General features: G+C 42.2%; 3 protein-coding genes and 1 long non-coding RNA gene across 5 annotated transcripts in view; 1 reads left to right on the top strand and 3 right to left on the bottom strand.

Annotated features, from left to right (window-relative positions):
• Positions 1-14,317, bottom strand: part of cetn3 (centrin 3) — a 180,732-nt gene extending 166,415 nt beyond the window's left edge. Inside the window, exons 1-5 of one of the 2 annotated variants that reach the window (XR_013932554.1) lie at positions 14,236-14,317; positions 12,958-13,093; positions 12,346-12,460; positions 11,616-11,807; positions 8,033-8,218 (exon numbers count right to left, since the gene is read on the bottom strand). Coding sequence is in view for 1 of the 2 variants with exons in the window: in XM_080419858.1 (XP_080275984.1) it covers positions 8,175-8,218; positions 11,616-11,807; positions 12,346-12,460; positions 12,958-13,093; positions 14,236-14,252 (504 nt within the window). In the remaining variant the exon portion in view is untranslated. Of the gene's footprint in view, positions 1-7,036; positions 8,219-11,615; positions 11,808-12,345; positions 12,461-12,957; positions 13,094-14,235 lie in introns of those variants that run through there. The other variant, XM_080419858.1, reaches the window with a different exon arrangement.
• A 1,651-nt stretch (positions 14,318-15,968) lies between these two features.
• On the bottom strand, positions 15,969-18,614 carry LOC308078598 (coatomer subunit gamma-2-like; the record flags this gene model as incomplete). The annotated part of the gene is made up of 1 exon (XM_080419833.1): positions 15,969-18,614. The coding sequence occupies one exon, from the start codon at positions 18,612-18,614 to the stop codon at positions 15,969-15,971; it is 2,646 nt and encodes an 881-aa protein (XP_080275959.1).
• A 2,398-nt stretch (positions 18,615-21,012) lies between these two features.
• Positions 21,013-24,301, top strand: LOC308078618. Its single transcript, XR_013932555.1, has 2 exons — positions 21,013-22,126; positions 22,225-24,301. It is a non-coding gene; the product is annotated as an uncharacterized lncRNA (long non-coding RNA).
• Positions 22,118-25,063, bottom strand: part of hapln1b (hyaluronan and proteoglycan link protein 1b) — a 37,104-nt gene continuing 34,158 nt past the window's right edge. The window contains exon 6 of the mRNA XM_080419850.1: positions 22,118-24,802. Within this exon, the coding sequence (XP_080275976.1) occupies positions 24,513-24,802 (290 nt within the window). The 3' untranslated portion in view covers positions 22,118-24,512. The remainder of the gene's footprint in view (positions 24,803-25,063) is intronic.

The raw sequence follows: 25,063 nt of genomic DNA on the forward strand, positions 1-25,063 counted from the left end.
TAAAGGATGGAGTTTGAGGGACCACTACAGCAGTGGATCTCAAACTTCTTATGTCAAGGACCCCGAAATTATTCGTATTTGGCCAATGTATTTGGCCACAGACCCCCATTTGAAAAGATTTTATGCCAGGGGGACCCCGACACAAGAAGAATTTGGAATACGGTATAGCATCAACTCAGGTTCAATTTACTCAGCGTGGATTTTTTTAAATAGCCAATCTACAAGCTCACAACGCATCGCAAACGAACGCTTTGTGAGCTTGTAGATGTGTTATTTTCAAATAGTCAACGTATATAGTGCTTAAACTTATTTCGATGCTATATTATAGATAGCATGTTAGCAGATGCCAGGTTCATTTGTTGACCTGGCATCCTATAGTTTGTATAGTTTCAACCTACAGTTTATAAATGTTTTGATATCATACTGTTTAGATATGCTAGGCTCTTGGTTTACCTATGATCCTATATTACTGAGGCACTACACTGTCTCTCTGCATGTGATGTATGTGTTTACCATGCTTACTGTAAGTCGCTCTGAATAAAGAGCGTCTGCTAAATGGCTACATTGTAAATTGTAATATTATCAAAAGCTCAGGAGGGGACCCCCTGGAACACCCTCAAGGACCCCTGGAGGGGTCGTTGGACCCCACTTTGAGAACCATTGCACTACAGTATGGTTGCGGTGTGTGTCTGGTGGTCTTGGGTGAGGCTGTGGAGCTCTTATACAGGAGGATAGAGTTACTGTGAAAGCCATGAGTGTGTGTAAACCAATCTCTCCTCGCCCCGCTGCCACGCATAGCCCACGATCCACAGCAAGCCTCCAGGCATCCAGTGTTTGTGTCTGACTGCATGGTTGCTCCCTCCCTAGTGGCGGAAAGTAACCAAGTACACGTACTCAAGTACTGTACTTAAAGCGGCACTATACTCTTTTTTAAATGAATACATTTTTATTTTGTCCAATTTCGGTATGTTGGAGTATATTAATACAAACTAACTTATACAATTGGGGTGGTTGTATCTTGTCTCCTTTTGAGATCGTGTCAAAGGTCATGTCTCACCATAGGATCTGACACAACTTTTGACCTGATGGTCAAAGATTCCAAGTATCCCCTGAGCAAGCAGGCAGGCTATTGGCTCAATGGTAAAGAATGTCAGCACTTGCGAGGAAATACGTGTGTGTTCAGGTCAGGATACCACTTTCATCCAATCAGGGGAGAGAACTCATCATACGAGACACAGGAGGAAAAAAAGTGACACAAGAAGTGAACAGCGTGATGCCTGTTCGGAAGGCGTACTACTTTGGTTTATGATCACGTGGGATCACTCACAAGTCCCCACGATATCTGGGGAACTGTTTCTTAATTTCCGTTCACGAAAACACATTTTATGTTTTAATTTCCATTTGTGCTAAGCATCAAGCTATATATGCTTCGCTTCGATGATTTTGATTTATATTAGGTACATTTGTGCGACTGTAAAGACGAAACGGAAGTGGGGCGGAGGCTTCACGCTTTATCGCTTGATCATTTCAGAGCTTCCGTTGCTCCAGACTGTATGTAGGAAGAATTTGAAAATTGTGGGAGGCAACAGTCTGGCTCGCGAGACTACAGGTTGCTGATCCAGTCTGGGTCCAGAGCGGATATAGAAAACTGTAAAAAAAAAAAAAAAAAGACTGGATAAGGAAAGTGTGCTCTATAGACACTGCATGGGCATTTTATAACAAACACCAAAAGCAGGCTTTCTTTCCGGTGAGGTTATAACGGTGACACCTGTCACTGTGTGATCATTGGACTGAGTTCCAGTCAATGTGCTCATACTCATTCCACAGTGGAATGCATATGGAGGTCATTGTCCCATGTGTCTGAGAGGTCATGGCCTCCACCTGGACACGCCTGTCCCTGTCACAAACACTCTAACTACACCTATGACTGTGTCTCTGTCTGTCCCTGTCACAAACACACTCTAGCTACAATGGCACAGGCTCCTTATACACTGAGGAGGAATTGTGGTAGAACCCTGAGGGTCCCTGGACCCCCCCTTTGAGAACCTCTGGTCTAATGTACTTCTCCCCATGATATCATGTATTAAAAGTACAATAAAAAATCACACCCAGTGTGAAGTGGGCGGTGTGGTCATCACAGTGGTCATCATAGTGATGGAAGCTCACTTTAAAAAAAATGATTTTTGAAGTGCATAATCCTATTTATAGGTTATTAATGTCATCATGTGTCTCGCTAGCCAATCACAGTGCTGAATAGAGTCAGCCAATAGAGTCAGCCAATCAAAGTACAGCTAGGGGTGTACTAATGAGCCAATCACAATACAGCTAATGAGGTGTCCCAACCCCACTTATAGGGGCGGCTACACCGCCCAAAAAGATAGAAAGGTGTGTGCTCTAAACTCAAGGCTTCTAGGGCTGAAGACAGAGGCCAGCATTAAACTCCATTTACAACAAAATAGGCATGTCACTTTTTGCACTTTTGTAATTAAAAGATTTTGCATCCAAAGAGCCTCAGTGTTCACTATTTAGTTTTTTATCCTATATTAAAATTGGCTAATGGGAGGGCGGACCTCTGATGTCATTCGGACTCAGCATTAAACAAACCACGGCCACGTCACTATGACAACATAAACAAACCACAGCCACACTATGACAACATAACCATAAACAAACCACGAGTCAGCTCCATATATGGGTACAATAGGTGGCATGCCCATGTATAGGCACATACTGATGATATCAGGAATCTCCATACATGGGCATCAAAGGGACAAGGACTGACAGATACAGAGATCTCCTTATATGGGCATATCAGAATGCCCATATATAGGCATATACTGATGACATCATGGATCTCCATATAAAGGGGACAAGGGCTGACAGATACACATATCTCCATGTATGGTCATAAAGGGTCACAGCAGATAGAAACAGATATCTCCATATATAGGCACAAAAGAGACAGACATATGGGTACTCTGACAAAGCCCCGACACTATGACTCAGACTTATTGGTCGTATCGGCAGTGCCACGTAGGTGTGAGGGCCGCGTAGCAGCCCGAACCTATATAGTTAAAAGTACAATCACCACCACCTTGAAACAAGTTTCTCCTCCTCTCTCACTTCATCAGTTACTGATTGATCCAGAATTCCTCGACAACATGCAGACCAAACTGTCATGTGGAGTCATCTTTTCACCACTTAGGCCCTATTTAGATACTGCATGGTACATAACGATGTCGTGTGGTGTATACCTACAGTATAGACCAGGGGTCTTCAATGTTTTTCAGGCCAAGGACTCCTTAGCTGGAGCCCCATATTGTACAATTGTGTTGCAGATTAAACGTTTTCATAGATTTTATAGATAGCTTCATAGACTAGTTTGATAGCACTATCATCAGTGTTGTGTAAACTAATGTTTTTTTGTTCATTTGTTTACACATTATCTTTATTTTAATGTGTATTTCAGACATTTAACCACTTAAACCCTCAATACCTATAGTCAACTTGACCGTTGGCTCTGTACCTGGTCTGCTCTTTTTTCCCTTTAGAACAAACCTCTAGCCCAAAAATGCCGATCTACAAGCTCACAACGCCTCGCGCTGCTTGTAGATCGGCTACTTTTGGCTAATGTTTTTTTTTTTGCCCTCAGAATAGGGATGCCAGGGTTAATGTAAGTGGTTAATGTAAAAAAAAAAAGTTCCTATCACACAACGATTTGGTGGCCCCCCTTTAGTAACTCTGAGGACCCCCTATAGGGGTCCCTGCCCCCCTACTGAAGACCCCTGGTATAGACTCCTGATATGAAATGGAAATGAGATATCCAGAGGGAGGGGTTTACCAGGCCAGGTAAAGACAGCTGTAGAATTATGTATCTATTGTGACAAAATATTACTTATATACTTATACTTATGTTATGAGGGTCCCTGGCACAAAACATTTTCAAACCAGGGTCTGCAGCCTACGGATTTGGGGGTCCTTCACATGAAAATGTTTGAGAACCACTGGTTGGTTCAACCCTCCCAGTAAACAGCCCCCAGTCCCGCGTTGTTGCGCTGAAGGTCAAAGGTTAAGTGTTGTCACATGATCGACATAGCTCACCTAATGACTGACAGGTGGACACAACAGCCTGAACTGTGACCCTGCCATCACAGATACCCCCCACCATGCGTGCACACACACACACACAGTCAGTCACACACACATACACACACACACACACACACACACACACACGCACACACGCACACACACACACACACAGATGTGGGGTTAAAATATCAATTCTGTTCTGAAAATCAATTAGTTGACTGTACGCCAATCACGCTGAAGCAGTCTTTTTGTTTTTATTGTCACAACATCAACACAACCTAATTTCCTCCCTTCAGTAGAAGCACTTATAGTGACACTTTTATTGGTGTTGCTCTATTTGGAGTTAAACTAACACTGAGGATTTCACTACCGATCTAATCAATCTGTTGGATATTGATTAGTAGGCGTGTAGTACCATCCCTTAATTGCATCGATTGCCTAAATAAAACGACAAAATGTCTCTCCACACCGTAAAGAAAGACATCAGTAGAAGTCTGCTTCATCCCATTATCCCCCCCCCCCCCCCCCGCCCAGCTGAATGAAGACTCTAACATATGCCGTACCGCCCCCTCCCTCCCCAACCATAGAGGGGAGGGTTGCCAGACACATGTATTTATAGAGTCCTCATCAACACAGATGATTACCGAGAGAGAGAGAGAGAGAGGGAGAGAGAGAGAGAGAGAGCGAGAGAGATAGAGAGAGAGAGAGATAGTATTAAAAGTCGTGCAGTGGATTATGTGTATGTGTGAACCGCATGGGGGCGACGTTAAGGTTGTAACCAGGGGGGGGGGGGGGGGAGTGGAAGTAGGGCACCTTTATTTGTGGACTGGGGGTGATGCGCTGCATGCTGGACCAGAGAATGACAGCTGAGCATGCTGCTCCAGTGCTCCAGTGCAAGGCCAATGCACACTGCTGGTGTCGACCCCTACAGTTGGTTCCACAAGTCTCAGCTGGGGCTTTATGCTGGGCGGGGCGGGGTGGAGCGGACCCCCCCCCCTCCCCCCCTCCTCAGCTGTGGCGTGGAAGATCCCACTGACTCCCCTGCCTGCCTGGGCAGATCTCAGACAGGCTTAAACTCAGTGTCCCTCTTTAAAAATCTCTTCTTAAAAACTCACTTCTATCTATTGTAACAGATGTTTTCTTAAATTGTGTCATTGTTGTTGTCAATTTTGTGTTATCTTGTTTTTAGTTTTTCTTATTCACTAATTGTTTTTGCTTGTAAAAAGCACTTATTTCTTTAATAAATAGCTATAAAAAAGTTATACTATTAATTATCGTCATAATTACAGTTAATGCGGCACTATGTAACTTTTGTTCAATGAATAATGTAATTTTGTCCAATCTGTATGGTAGAGTATGTTAATAGAATATAACTTATACAATTGGGGTGGTTGTTAGTCTCCCTGCTCTTCCAGATCGTGTCAAAGGTCATGTCTCACCTAGACACAGGATCTGACAAAAAGTTTGACCTGATGGTCAAGATTCAATTTATCTCCTGAGCAAGCAGGCAGGCTCCATTAGCTCAAAGGTAAAAAAAAAAAAATCAGCACTTGCACAGGAAACCGGGTTCAAATCCGTGGTAGAAGAGGAAGGTTACATTACAGTGAGATGGGAGTCTGCTGATCAACATCAACGCTGACCGAGCAGACAGAAACTGCGATGACATCATGATGTCACCACTGTCTATACCAGTGCTTCTCAAGCCTTTTCATTTCAAGGACCCCCAGTTTACGTTTGTACGCTCTCAGAGTTACCAATCATTTAGCCGGGGACCCCCTGGAACCCCCCCCCCCCCCCCCAAGTCAGCCTGGGGCGGGGGGGGGTCAGCGGACCCCACTTTGAGAACCACACTGGTCTAACACATTCCAATACGGCTCACTCACTCGCTACATTCAGACCTCCAATTACGCAAAGGCAAACCATGTTGACTTCTATCTGTACACAGTAAAATGTAGACTAGTATTCATTTAAAATCCGAAACAAAAATGTACATGTACTCTGTTAAAACTGCAGTTCGGAAATTATTTTAACCAGGTAGAGTATACAATTAATACAATATAACAGTATATGATTTTGTCCACATAATGTCCTAATGTAAAGGTTATGTATCAACTATCACTTGTTGTGGCTGTCACAGTGCCCTTGATAAGCTACTGTTACTATTTACACAACTTAAAAAGGTACGGTAGGTGATATTATTTGTTCAAATAAGTGTTGAATAACTATATATTCTGATAGTTATCATTGCTATAGTGTTTGTTCAGTAACAGGAGTCATCTCTGTCTCTCCAGCTCTTTAATGAACAGACAATTGCATTTTAGGTGAGGATATACATTTTGTCCAACCAGGAGAGAGAACTCATACAAGATACAGATTAAACAAGTGAAATTGGAAGTGATGACACAAAGAAACAAGCAGACACAATTGAAACTGGAACAATATAACATTTAAGCTGATAAATGGGTACTCTCTCCTGATTGGCTGAAAGTGTGCAACCCCCCTGAAAATGTATTTGTTTTTTAAAGAGGTGGAGAGACCCCTGTTACTGAACAAAACGTTATATAGTAATGATTACTATCAGAATATAGGTTAGAGCTTTAACCTTTTAACACACAACCTTTTGTTTTGACCACAAAATGTCACTTACCCTACCTTTAACTATGTCAAAACATAATTATTATTGGAGCATACTGCCAATTCAGTTGTGTGTTCATTGTCGTATTGTGGCTTCTGCTTCCATCAAGTCAACGATGAAAGTATTGGCAGTGTACTAAATTGATTACTGATGCATTTAAATGCATAAACAGCATGTCTGATTTTGAATGTATGGCAATGGCAATGCCCCCCTCTAGTGGTTAAATGAGGTGCAGCACGAAGAACACCATGAATCAACGTGTGTGAACACAATTATTAATAAAGAATTAATAAGTAATGACAGAGGTGGTTATGTCATGGCAACCCATTTTATTTATTTTCTGTAAAAGGAATATTACATCCAAACTTTAATATGCAAAGCAGAATCACCAATGCAAACAATGTAATAAAATAAATTGTCTTACATTTTAGGTTTTCTTAACCTCACTCTCAATTTGACAATGCAGTTTAAATGTCTTTGAACAATTTTACGTGTGACTAAAAGAATCAGGGTACATTTTAAACCAACAATGTAGACTAGAGCATCAATATAAAACAAATTCTCTAGTGACATAAATCTGACAAAAATAAACATGAAGACAATATAAAATATACTCTATAGACAACATGTAACTTCAACAATCACATTTTAAAGGAAAACTTCACCCCCAAAGATGTCTTATTTTATTTCAATTACTCACCCCATGGAGCCTTGAATACATGGCAATTTCTTAGTTTTTATCGCATTCCTGAGCCAATAATCCAATATTTGACAGTAGGCCTGCAGTGATTACACTGTGAGAGTTCTTTAGAAGTTTATATTATTCTTTTATATAGTTTTGCATTGGTCTCCTACCACCTATACCACCACCTATATTGGATTATTGGATCAGGAATATGACAAAAACTAAAGAAATCTCCATGAATTCAAAGCTCCATGGGGTGAGGGTGGGGTAATTGATATAAAAAAAAGTATTTTTTTGGGTGGTATTCCTTTAAACTAAACAAAGGTAGAGGAACTGGTAGGAGTCTACACTCAGACACATCGTGATCTTCCACAGAATTTCTAAATTGTTCCTCCGGGACACTGACAGCTACACGAGGATAGGGTTGAGATCCCGGAACGCGAGGAACCGGATCCAACATTGGAGGAACCGTTATCGGTTCCATCACCATTTGGAACCGTTTCTGGAAACCTGGTTTTGTCACACCGTCAAGAGCTGGTATGTGGACTTCACCTCTGATATACAAATACAATACCAATAGTTTCTCAAACTTTTACATTTCAAAGACCATCATTGCAGACCTATAGGAATCGTTAAACGGAACCGCTAAGGAATCGGACCATTTAGAGGTAATCGCTAAGGAACCGGAATCGTTTTGAAATCCTAAACGATCCCAACCCTAGACAGGCTCGACTCCAGCACTGCAGTCCTCCAGTCTCAGCATCAAGAGTCTCCCGTCATGATGGACAGAAACTCCTCCTGGTTTACTGCAACACAACATCAACCACATGTGTGAGGATATGAGTGCAGTGTCTCTCACACGTTCTCCAGTCAAGGACCCCCCCCCCCAAATTCATATGCTTGATTGGCCGCGGAACCACCATCTGAAAATATTTTGTGCGAGGGACCCCCAGAAGAGAAGATTTGTGTTCAACATTTTCAGAATTATTCAACAACGCGATGAATTGTGAGACTGTAGATCAGCTGTTTTCACTATTTTTTTAAAATTGGTAATACATATTTAGCAAAGATTTCCATCAGCGGTTCTACTCCGAGTCTCTCGCGGATGACTGAACTTCTCACCCGTCTGAGAAAACTCATTTCGGCTGCTTGTATCCGCAATCTTATTCGTTCGGTCATGACCCACACTTCATGATCATAGGTGAGAATAGGAACGAAGATTGCTCGGATTTAATACAAATTGTGAAAATGTTCAGTTCAATCCATGAAATAGAAAGGATGCTGACACACACACTCTTGCTCCAAACGAACGCAATGTTTATTCAATACAAAATAACAGTATGACTAATGTTTCAGCAGCAAGCTGCCTGTCAGTGTGTGTGTGTGTGTGTGTGTGTGTGGTATTAATACACCCTGGTGGTTTTCTGCTATGTGAGAATGCAACAGTGAGCGCCTCTAGGATTTCACAATCACAAGAATCTAATCCATCCATAAATTCCACAAATCGCTGTGAGTGCGTATGTCTGTCCTTCTCATATCTCAAGAACCGTGAAACCAATCCACTTCAAACTTGCAATTACTTGCCGTAATTGCGAGTTTGTAATTTTCCCATTATTTCCCCATAATTTTTCGCCATGAAATAGTCAAATGAGGGAGATGAAGGGTATGTGTGGCAGCATTCCTCTGTCTCTGTAGCTGTGCAATGTGCATGCCTGCGTGCATGCGTTTGTGAGTTTGCCTCTTTAAAGGAGGAGTTCACCCAAAAAATGATTTATTTTCTATCAATTGCACACCCCATGAAGCCTTAAAAACAGGGATTTATTTTGTTTTTTGTCGCATTCCTAAGCCAATAATTTGATGCCCGGGTGTATTTCCGGTAGGAGACACAAAGAATCTATTTTGTGTCTCCTACCGGATACATTAGCCGGTAGGAGACAGGAATCAAATTATTAGCTTAGGAATGCGACAAAAACACAAATAAATCCATGGATTCAAGGCTTCATGGGGTGTGCAATTGATAGAAAAGAAGTAATTTTTTGGGTGAACTACTCCTTTAACAGAACTTTTCAGATGCAAACGTGGGGGGGGGGGGGGAGAGAGAGAGAGAGGGGGAGAGAGAGAGAGAGAGAGAGGGGTCAGGTCACAACCTCTATTTTCTTATTTCCATTTTAATGAACATAGTTTCTTATCAGCGTTGTTCTGAAACGCTGCACAAAATGTGTCCCTCTGCTCACTTAGAGCACAATGCATCTGCTTGCTTCTAACACTGTAATCTTGTAAGTACAGCCACTGTTGGCTGACTGTGTAGTCGTGACGTGAATAATCATACAAAATGTGGATAAAAGGAGCAAACTCACAGAACAAAAATGGCTTGAGTTAATTCAATTTGACCAATATCCAAAAACCCCTTGAGGGTACAGATATGTAACTCAGAGAGTGTACAAATGGAACAATTTGTAATATGTAACTCAGAGAGCGTACAAATGGAACAATTTGTACACTCTCAGACTTACATACCTGTACAGAGTTACAATGGCACTGATGGGGGAGGGGGGGCTGTAGCCGAGCGGGTAGAGAGGCCGCCCGCCTGCCTGGGACACAAAAGGTGGTTGGGGTCTCAAAGATTGCCTAATATACATATCTAACTGTGGCTCCTGGAAATAGAGAACCCAAGTCTGACATCACTGCCGCTAGAGGCCGCTATCCCCCTGGATCATGGAGTAATCTTTTCTATTGAAAATACCATAGGGGTCATCTTAGATCGCATCATGTATAAGAACTGTGTTTCAAAAATAAACATATCACCCAGGCCAGGAGATTTTACTCATTATGGATATGAAGCATCAACTGATGGTGAAAAAGTACCAATTCATCCATCCAGAGAGTAAGAAAATAAATACGTCCAAACAGAGACGTTATCAAATGTAACTCAATATCATACACAGAGTCATACACCTGACGTAATTTGTTTATTTTTGGAACACAGTTTTTGTATGACTCGCTTCTAGATGACTATGGTATTTTCAATAGAAAAAAAAATACTTCCGTGACCGTGACCCAGGGGTAGCAGGAGTGACGTCAGGACTTCGGTACCATAGACATATAAAGGTAGACGCCTCATTCGGCTCTGAAGCGTCTGTATCTCGGGCGCGCTTCCTGCTTCCGCAGGGCTGCCGTGTGCGTCACACACGCGGAAGTTCGGTAGGCCAATCAGAGGCAGGTGGGGGCGGGTCTTTTTGTAACCCAGCTCTTAACCCAGCTCTTAACCCTTTGAGAGGCAGCAGCTGACAGCTGTGCGCAGCATCTAGTTAGTTGGAACTTGGCAAACTCCACACTCTATTTGTGAAATTCAAATAAGAGACTGGTCCTTTTTCATATCAAGGTCCATTATTTATTCAGCATTTGAGTCACGGAACACCGTTTGATAAGCTTTAGCCTCTCACACCCAAAACGTAGAATATGTTATCGTTCGATAAGCTGTTGTCAAAATAACAATTGTTTACGTTCTCTAATTGTGTACTTGTTTAGTAAGTAATGCAGATGTTTAACAATTTGACTCTTGACAGTGTGAAATGTTATACTCAAGATTTAAAGATCTATAAGGGTCCATTTGGTTATCAACTCTCCATCATTTAGCTGGGGACCACCTGGAACCCCCTCAATGACCACTGGTGGTTCCCGGACCACTGGTTGAGAACCATTGCACTGACAAGTCCCGGAAAAGACGCACTGTGATTGGCCAGTAGTCAACGCACTGTGAGCGCTGTGATTGGCCAGTAGTCACTTTGAGTGACAGGTTCCCTGCGGAAGACGGAAGAGCCGCCGTGTATTGCGATACAAGTCGCCCCAATGAACTGCAGAGGCCAATGAGGTATCTAGGTTTCTAATATCTATGTTCGGTACTCTATGACAGTGGTTCTCAGACTTTTTCATGTGAAGGACCCCCAAAATTACATATATTTGGCGGTGCGGACCCCCATCTCAAAATATTTTGTTCCAGAGACCTCCCAGAAGCAAAGATTTGAGTTACAAATGTTGGTTTAAAAAATATATATATATTGAAAGATTTGCAAACATTTTCACGATTTTTGATTGCCAAAGTATACAATAATGGTTAAAGTGGTTGAAGCGATTGTGACACTATATTAACTTATTAAAGGTTGACAATGGTTGATGTAAACAATCAAGACGGTGATGACTTACTCTCTCCATCTCCATCGGTATCAAACTCGTCTATCATGCTGCGTAGCTCCTCGTCTGTGATGTTCTCTCCCAGCTCTCTGGCCACTCGTCTCAGGTTCCTGACGCTGATCTTCCCAGACTCGTCGTCATCGAACAGCTTGAAGGCCTTCATCACCTCCTCCTTTGGGTCCCGCTCCAGAATGCGATCTGTGACTGTGACAACCAGTGTGTAAACATACAAAACAGAAATGCACGTCTATCATATAAAATGGTAAATGGTGCATTTATATAGCGCTTTTATCCAAAGCGCTTTACATAGATTGTGAAGCTGAAGTTGCCTTTCTGTGGGTCTGTAGACTAATATGCCTATATATGAACATTAAGGTTGGACGATATGGCGAATATATTGGCTATCTGCGATTGGATGAGTGGCTGATAGTTGTCATTTTATTTTTCTCCTTGAGAATTAAGATATAGCCAAATTAAATGTAGAGCGCAATACAAAACGTGCACGAAATGTTAATCAATTTGGGCCATTCTAATAATGATTATAAGGCCCGTTCTTGTTAGCCTGGCATGGCCAGAGGGGGTGGGGGGAGCAAGAAAAGTTTGAGAACCACCGTCTTAGAATAGATGACTGACATCACTGACATTGACTGGCCTCCACACGCAACAAACCAGGCAACGCTGGGTGACCAGATAGCCTAGTAGTAATACAAACTAAATAAAATGATGCAGAACTTAAACTTACCAACTTCACTGAAGTCTTCAAATGATATTTTTCCATTTCCTTCTCTGTCATAGTCCTTCAGTATCTTCAAAACATCCACTTTCTTCACTTCAAAGCCCAGTGCACGCATTGCCACCTAAAAACACCACAAACATTTACTTTTGTCGTGTTCCTAAATACTGATATAAAAAAATCGAATAATATTTCACAGAACCAAACTATATTGATTAATAATACATTCTTCAATGGAGTCATTTGAGAGTGGACCTTTATCTATTCATTATGTTGCTAATCTGAGCTGAATGGTTAAGAAAGCATTCTTTAAAAAATAGCAGAAATAATATCACAGAGTGAAGTGTTGTTGGCTGTAAACAACATTAAACACATGTAACAAGTAACATTGAATATCATACTGGACTGGTATTGTAATGTATTTTGATGTATAGCTGAACATTTCACTTTGTATCAACCCAGATATAGAAATCATAGAAATCGAATCAAAGTGCGGGTCTTTGAAATTAAAAAGGTTGAGACTCGAGTGCTGTGTTGTACTGTAGAAATATCACATTATTACATACAAAACTATAGTTTTGTATATTATAATGTGATATTTCTACAGTATTTTCTATTTACCTTAAGTTCATGGTAGTCAATTTCATGATCTTTATCGGTGTCAAAGAGCTCAAAGGCCTCTTTGATCTCGTGTTTCTGTTCTTCTGTGAGCTCTCTTCTTTTCTTGCGTTTGCTTTTGTCCGCCGCAAGTTCAGTTCTGTTAACGAGAAACAATTAAGAGTTACTTAGTAATTTTATGTTAACGTTACGTTACATCAGTGGTTCTCAGACGGGGGTCCGGGGACCCCCAGGGGTCCTTGAGGAGTTACAGGTCTGTAACTCTGAGCGTGTACAAACAGAACCATTTGTAACAGGTTCAATTTGCACACTCTCAGAGTTAGGATTTTATAGTGTCGATTATTAGGGTACCAGAGATGGAAAATGTTATCAAATGGGGGTCCGCCTTGGCCTCATGCATATTAGCCTTGGATCAATGCATGTTTTGAACGGTAACAGGATAGGTGGGCACTAAGGAAGAGTGGGCAACTTGGCTGTTTTCCAAAATGTTACCATACCGTGCATGCATGTTCACATCATGTATAATCTACATTACTTATTACTATTATTATTATTCATTATTATTAATAAAATAATGTACCGTGCATGCATGTTCACATCATGTATACTTTACATTACTTATTATTATTATTATTATTATTCATTATTATTACTATAATAATGTACCGTGCATGCATGTTCACATCATGTATAATTTACATTACTTAAGACCATTTTTCAAATATATGTATGTATGTATACATATATACATATATATACACACATATATATATATGTGTATATATATATATATATATATATATATATATATATATATATATATATATATATATATATATATATATATATACACACACACACATACATATATATATATATATATATATATATATATATATATATATATCGAGGTGCCCATGCAGATGGCCCTACTAAGTGCCCACCTATCCTGTATCCTTTTGAACACCTTCACTTTAACATTATTATGGGATGCAATGCATTTATAGTTAGCTGTACATTTCTAATGCATTAAATTAGGGAACAGGGAGATAATTAATCAATGACATAATCATGAAGAGTTCAACACATATCAGATCTAAGCTCACAGCGCGTCTCTTAAAAGCATTAATCTCTAATCTACTTAAAACTGCTAGCTGTCCTTAGAGCTTTAGCTTCAAATCAGGCACTTTAACGTTTTAAATCCAACCAGAATGATGAATCAAACAATAATATGATCATAAGTTATTATTGACAACATTATATGAATGTTTATGCTGTTACCTTAGAGACAGACTCATTGTGTTGCTGTGTCTTCTAACTGCTGTAACCAAAACCAACAGAATCAAATCTGCTCATGTCAAACACTTCCGCGACAACAACAAACGCGTCGGTTACACCGCTCATTTCGATTGGCTGCTCACCACCATGACGCTTAGTAAATTCACCTCTGATTGGTTGCCTGGGTAAATCAAATGCAGGCACGTTGTTTCCCTGGCATGTTGTTCCTCGTATACTGCCACTAGGAGTCTCTGTTTCCCGCATCATCATCGACCAGAGAACTGGAACGACTTGTCATGGTGAAAACAAAGTGGGTGAAATTAGGAAATTGGACTTTGGGCCTCTTCCTTACTTCCTTCACAGGTGTTACCAATGATACTAATGAAGGCTCTGTTCTGTTTAGAGCAGTGTCGGTCCTTGTTTTAATTTCAAGGACCCCCATAACTCTGACTGAGAGTGTACAAATGGAACCTATAGGTCCATTTGGTTCCATTTACACTCAGAGTTACTCAAGGAACCATGAGGGTCCCTGGACCCCAATTTGAGACCCACGGCCACTGGTGTAGCAGAGTGTTTCCACTTTCCAGTGAGCCAATTGCACACTATCAGCACCCTGACTCCGTTTGACCAGAATGGAATACAACCTTAATTAGTTTAATTGGTAACACCTATGAAGAGAGGCCAATTTCTTTCCAATATGGCTGCTGCTGTGCTTGTGCATAGAGACTATTACAAGCTCCCATTATTTGCTGTTTTTAAGAAAGGAAAGAATAGATATGGTGGTGGAGGTATTCTGCATCCAGTGACATTCCATGTTCACTGATATTTGTAATTTCAATCATGAAAGCAGAAAACAATGACCATGGTCAAATCAGAGCATCCGTGTTTACAGAAAGGAAGTAACCATGAACAAATGACCTATTATAAATGTTGATGTGTAAACAGCAAATAATGAAAAGGTTATAAATGTTGATGTGTAAACAGCAAATAATGAAAAGGTTTGGAACCATTCTTTTATATTGCAGGGTGTAAAAGGGAAATTAACAATAGCTTATTTTAATATTGATGTTAACAAAAACACAGTATAACTGGGGATGGTTAGGTACATTGAGTCCACCCGGGGATCCAGAGCCCCTGGTTGTCCAGGTGCGATTCCAGGCCAGGCCAGCAATGTGTCCCTGCAGACTATTAGCCCGAGCCCCACACAATGGCTTCTCACTGATCCTAGTGATTATAGGATGGGTAAATGCAGAGGACAAATTTCACGTATGTGCTTACAGTGACAAAAAACACCCCAAGGAGTGGAGCTTATATTATTATATTATATATAGTTGTGTGGGTAAAGTATAATGTTACCATACTGTATGTTTACCAGTGATAGAATATAATTTGGCACAGTATAATGTTACCATACTGTATGTTTACCAGAGATGACCAATAGGACCATCTCACATGGTTTCCATAAGAGTGAACTGACCAACTGAGGAATATGTTTGGTGAAAGGTTCATAAAAAATTTGTTGATTTGTGTAGGTCATTATTAGGTTCGATTTCTAGGTAAGGAATTAAAGTGAAAATAGCCGATCTACAAGCTTTTGAGAATTTTGAATTTGATTATTTATTTTTTTATCCTTGGAAAAGAAAAAAAAGTTGTTTTAATGTTTTACTAATTTAGGAAACATTAGATCCATCCTCATCATAGAACCAGAAGGTTTGGGTTGGCAGGTCGGTGACCTTTCAACCCATGGACGCCAGGATGACCTCTACGGCGGTCTCATGTCCACTGCGCACCGTCACCTGCATTGTGACGCTGTTGGCCAGCAGAGCCAGACGGGCTTGAACCAGAATTTCATGACCCCCCCGGAACACACCGGACAGCAACAGGATGTGGGAGTTCTTCTTGTCGGGAACTTTGTCTGATCTCTCACACGGCTGCATTCCCAGAAAGCTCACGATGTTTCCCACTGCTTCGTCCAGCGTTTGCATGGAGGCCAGAGCAAAAGTCTCCTCCCTCTCAAATTCACCTCCAACCTCATTCCAGGCCGCTTCGAAATTAGGCTTCAGGACCTTCTGGATGTGGTCCGCTACGGTTAACTCCAAATCCTCCAGCATGTATTCGTCCTCGTAACCACAGTCGTTTGGCTTTCCGGTGTTGGGATCGCAGGGTCTCATCAGGTACTTCAAAGTACAGCCAAATGTACACGACACCGCGGTGGGGTCGTCTTCAGGCAGGTGCACAAGGGCGTAGCAGGATCCAGGCTGACCGAATGAGAGGTTTGCAGCAGGGATGCTGTGAAGCACCTCGTAGCCCTCCGGCGGCTCCATTTGCACCAACACGTTCAGTAGGAGCTGGTCGTTGAGTGTGTTGGTGCAGTCGAACTGGAGAACCATATGTGTGGAGAAGGTGTGCTTGACGCAGCGCACCACGTACTCTGTCTCAGCCTCTGTCAGCTGAACGGCCTCGGAAGACTTGAAGAGAGGACCCAGCGCCTGGAACTCTGGGATGCCTGCCAGTTGTTGCCGGTAACTATCCTGGCATGATGATGTGGCCAGCATCTCTGAAAGCTTGCTGCTGCTGGTGGTGGCAGCAGCAGCAGTTCCTGTCATCTGTTCAGTGATGGCCAGAGGAACTGTCTTCATGTCGAAAGGTTTTTCCGATGGCTCCATGGTGTACTGGTAGAGAGATTTCTCGAGGCCAGGAATAGACATCGACAGACTGATGAAGACATAGGTGGCGTTGAGGGCCTTCTGTTTCTGCTGCAGGACGTTCATGTAGAAGGTCGCTCTGTCACGCACTTCATCATCGCTGTCCATCATACACCTCTGCATGAGAACCAGAACGCTGGGCAGCAGGTCGTCGTTCTGGGCCCCGAACTTTGCCAAGGCGCTGACCGCAGCAGCGCGGACCGGCTCGCTCTCCAGCACCACTCTGTTGAAGATGTAACGAATGTATTTGGACGGCGAGGGTGCGAGCGGGCCCTCTTTGCCCAGCAGGTGCAGGATCTTGGTGGACAGCACCGTGTGCTCACAGTCCTCGATGAACTCGCACAGGTGGGCCAGTGCTGCCTCCTTGCACTCCCGGTTCTCCTCAGTGATGCTGATGATGCAGTCCACGATGGCCTGCTTGTATTCAAAACCACCATCGTCTCTGAGCATCTTGGACAGGAAGTCCATCATGATGCTGTTCTTACCGGGATACTTCTGACACAGAGCGCTGATGGCCTGAACCACGACCACCTTGAACTCATCGGAGCAGCTCTCCGAGATGAAGGAGGAGACCTGCTTCATGAGGATGTCCACGCCGTTCTCTCGGACTGTCTTTAGCAGGGTGGTGATGGCCAACATGGCGATGCTGCGGTTCGAGTCTGTTACCAACTTCTCCAATTCAAAGTTGCATGCCATCACCGTGGACGGGTGATTCATCGCCACCTTGTTGAAAGTTCTCACTGCAGAGAATCTCAGGACAGCTCTAGTTGAGCTGCAGAACATCTGGAGAACAGAGACAGCGGGGGCCAGCTTCTTGACTGGACAGCTCGGCATGTGGACGATAGCAGAGGCAGCTTCGTAAACGACCATGTCATTCCTGTGCCTCAAGCAACTCTCAATGAAGTCAAATGCCGGGCTGTCATGTCCTCCTCCCTCCGTCTCGTGTAGCAGTTTGCTGGCGATGCGAATGAGCATGCAGTAGGCGTACGGAGACTTGAGGCCACACTTGGTGGAGGTAAACTTGGTGAGCATCTTGGACACGGCCAGGCGGTCGTTCCTCCTCAGTTGGTACAACAGGCCCAAGGCGTGATACTGGACCATGATGTTATCACTGGAAGCGGCCTCCTGGGCCTCGTTCACCCAATGTTTCACCACGTTGTAACTCATCTTCTTCACCATGTGCAGCGACGTCACCAAGGCCGAGCTGGACACGCTGGGCACCTTGTCGACGATGGCCTGCTTCATGTACCTCTCGATGTCCTGCAGCATGTTGGTGTCGGTGATCCTGCACAGAGCTCTGATGGCGGGTCCTCTGTACATGTCCTCCTTGCCTGTCATGTCCTTAGTGAGACTGCTGGTCACGATGATGACGTTCTCCGCAATGTTGGCCATCTCCTTGATGGTCAGGTAGCACATGCTCCTCAGGGCCTGATCGTTGGACTGAAACAGCCTGGTCATGGCGAAGAAGGCGTCCGTCGCCTCGGTGGTCCCGAAGTGCTCCCCCTGGTTGAGGAGGTAGATGATCTTGGTGAGAACGCGAAGACATACCCTGGGTTTGATGGGGGTCTCGTTGAAGACACGCGCCTCTTGCAGCACCGCAGTCTTCTCCAGGTGCTGGAAAGGGTTCCATCCTTTACCGTTGTCCTCGTCGTTCTTCTTGTCAAAGTTCTGAATCATGTTGATGACGTGAATGAAGAGATAACGCTGCTTAGAAGCTGGACGAGAAACAACAGTATGAAGGAAATGTTCCTATTTTAGATCAAACGCCGAAAGCTGGGGCTGTTATAGCGGCGTCACGTCTACATCATCAAATATGATGTCAGCTATGTCCAAATATGGAGTCCCACGCAGCTCTTTACTATAGTGTCCAAGTGCGCCGGTCAGAATTATCAGGTAACCATGGCAACCTGATAATCAACAAACATGGATGGCATAAAAAATCTGTCTACTGGTCAGTTTACCTCCATTCATTTGAACCATATAGTTTATGCTACTGTGGAAGTAGTAATGCCCCACCATAGGCCTACCCTATTGTTGTCAGATACCCGTTGTACAGTACCAATCTGTCTGTCTCTGTCCCATTTATGCCCATATATGGAGACTTATATACATCTGTCTGTGCCCCTTTAATGCCCATATATGGGCATTTGTGTCAGGCATGCCCAAATATGGAGTCCAGGCCTTTGACATCAGTACTATGATATCAGTAGGCTACTATCTACTATGAAGAAGAAAAGGAAGAAGCATAATATGACGTGGCCTGAAAATATTTGTTTACTTAACATAACCAAACGTAATTATTATAATGCCAAGCTGTAACAATAGACATATTTGAGCTTCACTTGAACAGTTGCAAAGGACAATTCAACATGGGGAATATATCGAAGAAGAGAAACCAGGATGCTGTCTGCTGGGGGGACAAAATGCCCATCTACAACACCTATACAGTACAATACATAATATACTGTAGATCGGCTATTTTCGGAGAGTGACGCAGTCATATGACGGTGCATAATTGTCTCCGCCAGGCCGAAAGGCATGGCGAGAGAGTATGTTTTACCCCCTGTCCGTCCGTCCGTCCGTGTGTCCGTCCGTGTGTCCGTCCGTCCGTCCGTCCGTCCGTCCATCTGTCTGCGAGCGGCTAATCTCCGAAACCGTTGGCCCGGTCGCTGCGGAACTGCGCACACACACTCCCTGGATGCCAATTCAGAACCTCTGTCCCAAATCTTTTACATGGCCCTGTTATAGCGCCACCAGGAGGCCGATTTGTACAAAATCAATTTTTTTATATTACTCCTACAGATTTTATCCAAACATCACGCAAATCAGTACACAGTATCTCTATAGTCATGTGATCAACACGGATCTGTCTGATTTAACATATTCCATCCTGATTGGCTAAGGTTGGCTTCCAAAGTTTGCAGGATTGGTCCATTTTGAACTAAATGCCTCAAATCATGAACGCAGCTTGCGATTTCCGTGAAATTTCACACGCACATTCCCACTAGGCCGAGGAAGAAATGCCATTTGGAAAATTTCAAATCAGCCTCATGGTGGCGCTATAAAAGGCCAAATTGCATTTTTAACTGTAACTGCACCGATCTGCGTGAAACTTTGCACGCATACTCCCTAGAGGCCAAGGAAAAACATCTGCCCTGCATTTTTTACATTGGCCTTTCATAGCGCCACCAGGAGGCCGACTTATGCAAAACACATATTTTGAGATTAAGCCTTCAGATTTCATCCAAATTTCACGCAAATCGGTACACATGATCTCTATAGTCATGTGATCAAGATGGATCTGTTAGATTTTTCATATTCCATCCTGATTGGCTAACATTGACATCTAAGGTTTGCAGGAGTGGCCTGTTTTGAACAAAATGCCGCAAATCATGAACGCAGCGTCCGATTGCAGTGGAACTTTGCACGTACATTCGCACTATGTTGAAGAACAAACGCCACCCTTTTAACATTTCCCTATTATAGCGCCACCATGAGGCCGATTTTTCTTTTTTATATTACTCCTACAAATTTTGTCCAAACATCATGCAAATCAGTACACATTATCTCTATAGTCAAGTGATCAAGATGGTTCCGTCCAATTTTTTATATTCCATCCTGATTGGCGAATTCTGAACATTGCTGGCCCACAATAACCTACCTGACCTGGCGGAGACCTGTGCTCCGAGGAGCACTTTTTCTAGTTAAGCATTGTTGTCCTATTTACACATTTATAAAATAACATTGAAAGTACTTTACATTTTTTAATGAATGGATGTGATGTAAACTAGTATTTATATTAATGAATGGATTATTTTAATGAATATTAATGAATATTCTCTGTGCTAGTTAGTTAGTTAGGTGTATAAATCTTTATAATGGCTGTCACCAGTTGATATATTAATTCATAAACAGTCTATCAACAATGAATGAATGTACATTATATTGGCTATCAACACTGTATATGATATTATGTTATAAAGCATACTGTACATCCAGTTCAGGTGAGCTTTCAGTGACCTCAGCTGTACCGGGGTCACTAATGATGACAGGAGCCAAAAACACTGAATTGTCTATAGTTGTATTTTATTTCACTTTGGGTCCATAAAGTTTCCTTTTCATACTGTAGTTACAAACAAGTCTCCTGGTGACAAAAATTGACATTTGTACCATATGCCAACAGAAAGTAAAATGGACATACTTTATCATATGCCTACACAGAAAGTAATACTGTACCATAGGCCTACAGAAAGCAATACTGTCCCATAGGCCTACATAAAGTCAAATGGACATACTGTACCATAGCCCTACATAAAGTAAAATGGACATGCTGTACCATAGGCCTACAGAAAGTAAAATGGACATACTGTACCAACAGCCTACAGAAAGTAAAAGGGGTGAACTTACAACTCTGTTTTCCTTAAAATGTGAACAAACTGAATCTTTTACATAGACACAAATCAGTTGAAATAAAACGATAGTTGGATGGGAAAATCACGTGAAAAGAAAACTTTCAGGTTTGTAACACTGTGATAGACTCATAGGTACAACATTTACATGTACTTCACAAATGTTTTGTTTCTTTTTCTTTATCCTGAGAACGTTTTCAAATCACTCCAAACCCCTGTGCTTTGTCGACAAGGAAAACAGTGTTACAATGTCTGAGACTTATCATTAAAGGAATATTCATCAGTCCGTCCAGCAGTTCTTTGATATCTGCTAGAGAAGCGTTTACCATGAATGTGTGGGTCTCTCAGTGGTGTTCAGCTGAGAGGACGGCTTAAAGACGAGCTGAAATAAAAATATATGTTTTTCACCCTTTTAGAGCATAGCCAGTATTGGGGACATGGTTAAAGGGGAATTTCGGGCTAGCCTTTTTCGTACCTTTTATATGATGTTATTATATCCTAGGACGAGTGGTTTAGTAGAACATTTTCATAACTCCATACCGAGTCCACCGCAGCTAAAAACCCGAGCGGGGTCGTCCTAGGATATAATAACATCATATAAAAGGTAAGAAAAAGGCTAGCCCGAAATTCCCCATTAACACAAGATGAAAAAACTAAAGCGTATTAATTTTAATATTCAGAAGTCCAATTTTGATTACTACCCGTCAAACAAAAATCTCATGCGTGCTTACATCAGCAGGTACCAACCAATTCGAACCAATAATATCATGACATCCACCTGTCAATGGATCTTCCACTGTATGGCTATGTTCATTATTCTACAGACTTACACAGTTAACAAACATGGCAGACATGTTATGGATGATCTCATTTTAAAGCTAAAATAGTACACGAAAATATTTTTTCCTGAAAGCGTTTGAGGTGTGAAATATTCAACGCAGTAACAGAAACTTGATTCAGCACTGCTTTGTTTGATATTTCTTTTTACTTTGCGGTTGGAGCGAGATGACTTCCAGGCGGTTTCATGGCACTCGCCATGCCCAGGATGAGTGCTCATAGCCGGGCCAAGCGGTTCAATACCGACCCCATCAGTCTGACTGGCTGATTCGAACTCAGCTCATGTTGCATTATTAGGAAATACATCACTTTACGGAAACTGAATACTCTCAAAAACACTATTTCAGCTCGTCTTTAAAACTCTCTAAAACCTGATCTATACTTAGTTGTACAACAGACTATAGCCTAAATTAGACACCGGGTCCAACCTGAATAAATGTAGCTCCACTGGCCTTATATTCTGATAAGCTTACATGGAAGTATATCCTTCACAACCTCCAGCCAGGTCAGTTTCAGACCAACTGTGTTCAAACTTGTAGTCTACTCGTAGCTAGGTGTATAGGTCTTTAGTTTACGATTCTATAGCCAAATACTGTGAAGAAAAAAATACTATGCTCGCACAGGCTCTGGTTTTACTCATTCACTCTAAGAAACTATTTGTATAAAAATAGCAGTTTCTGAAGGTTTTCTTTTTTTTATGATCTAAAACTATAGGAGCTACTCGGCTGTGTTTTATGTTTTATGATTTAAGTCATCATGCTCTGCAGTCTAGGTTCAAGCCAAGCACTGAGATGCAGCGGTAGCAGCAGCAGCAGTAGATCTACTGAGCACTGTCATTGTAGCTTGACATGTACTGTATAGTTTAAGTAACAACACTTTTCAGCACAGTACTGCATTTTATGCCAGGCATTTTCTATTGCTGTAGGGGCATACCGTCTGCCTATAACCCCTGTTTGACCATCATAGGCTTATTGGGCATCTTTTGTATGTTAAGTGCAAAAAGAAGTATATATATATGTTTTTTTTGTTTTCTTTTTCTTTCTTCTTTCAATAGAGTTAAAGGGATACTCATGGAAGTGAAGAAAACGATCCCTTTAAATCAGGTATTAATCTAAACTAGGGAATCTGGTATAGTTTGAGAGAAAAACAAAACAATAATGTAAATATTTATATATATAAAAAAATATGCATTAACAGTAACATTATTCAAGATACTCGTATTCTATGTAGTTATATTTAAACAACGTTAATGGCTTTCTATTCGTTTTTCTATCCATTTCCGTGGTGAGATTGATGTTTGGTCCGTACACAATACATTAATATAAAAAATAAAATACTGACAAAGTTATGATGAAGTACAAAGTAATAGCACCTTGATAACTCAAGACAGCAGAGATTATTTGAGCTGTGTTAAGCTTTTGTTGGCTTCGTTGTTTTACATAAAAAAAATAAAAAAACATAAACAAAAACTTAAGTGCCCTAAATATCGGTCCAACCATGAACAAAATGTACTGTAATGTTTAATTTATGCTTCGCCGCACGACGGTGTCGCATGCTGAAAATAGCCAATCTACAAGCTCACGACGCGTCGGGGCACCGATGCGATGTGAGCTTGTGGATCTGGTATGTTTCGGTCGCGCAACGACACTGCCGTTCGACGGAATATAAACGGGGCTTGATGTTCAGTCGTTCTAGTCATGTGACACGCCATGTCCTCCGTTGACAGTGTCACTACAGCTATGTTGACAGCCGTTTCCATAACCTACAGTATCTCTGGCCCTGCATAGGAATTTGATTAAATAATTATGAACCTTAAATATGTGTGTAAACTACTACTGTACCCCTCGAAGATTAAACAGGTCCTAAGATTCCCAAAAAAACATGGTTTCTTGAACATAACTGACTCATAACACTCGTCTTCATAAAATAAAGGATCATATCACAGTTTAATGTGTTTTGTTCATACCAGATACACCCTTTCCAAGGCCTTCTTCCTTCCTTCTCTCCGCTCATTGGTTCTCTAGTGTGTGTGCATGTGTGTGTGTGTGTGTGTGTGTGTGTGTGTGTGTGTGTGTGTGTGTACACGAGGTATTACTATCCACGTGGAGACCAAAAATCCCCATGATAGCAAAACCTGAACGACTTGTGTGTCTATGTATGTATGTATGTATGTGTGTGTCTATGTATGTATGTATGTATGAATGTATGTGTGTGTGTGTGTGTGTGTGTGTGTGTGTGTGTGTGTGTGTGTGTCTGTGCATGCACGTTGCGTGCGCGTACTGTTTTTGCTCCTGACTCATAAGCGTGTGTGAGTGACGCTCCGTGTGTCTCAGTTTGGCCCCTTGAAGCAGTAGACTCCGTACAACTTGTGCTTTTTGTCGGGGAATCCGTTGAACCTGACGGCTGCCTCTGTGGGACTGCAGCGCCTACGGGGGCGGGTGATGGGGTAGCGGACGCTGCCGTCGGCCAACCATCCGGCATCGCAGCGGTCGAAGCCCAGCAGCTTCCAGGCGGCATACATCTGGCCCACCTTGGCGATCTGGGCGCCGTCCCGCTGGCACGCCCTCACCGCCTCGTCGTAGGTCAGCTTGGTGGGGTGGATCAGGTAGTAGAACCGGCCTAGGGGCAGGAAAGTGACACGTATTGTACGCAATCAGACAGAGCGATACCAAAGATATTCAATAATTAAAGATACGCCATCCCAATTGGAGCCACTAGAGGCCAAATGGTACACACATTTTACAAATGGTGGGTGCTGTCTGATCTCACGACCGTTTCTGGTGCTAGATCCCGCGAGAGTGTGTTGCTGGGACAGAGAAAGGTCGATAATAAAGTAGATTTTCTCCTGATTTGTCTCTCTGAAAAAAGAGATTTTAGAAT

The sequence above is a fragment of the Gymnoscopelus braueri genome (genome assembly GCF_963280865.1).
Source record: "Gymnoscopelus braueri genome assembly, chromosome: 22".
NCBI classification, from domain to species: Eukaryota; Metazoa; Chordata; class Actinopteri; order Myctophiformes; family Myctophidae; genus Gymnoscopelus; species Gymnoscopelus braueri.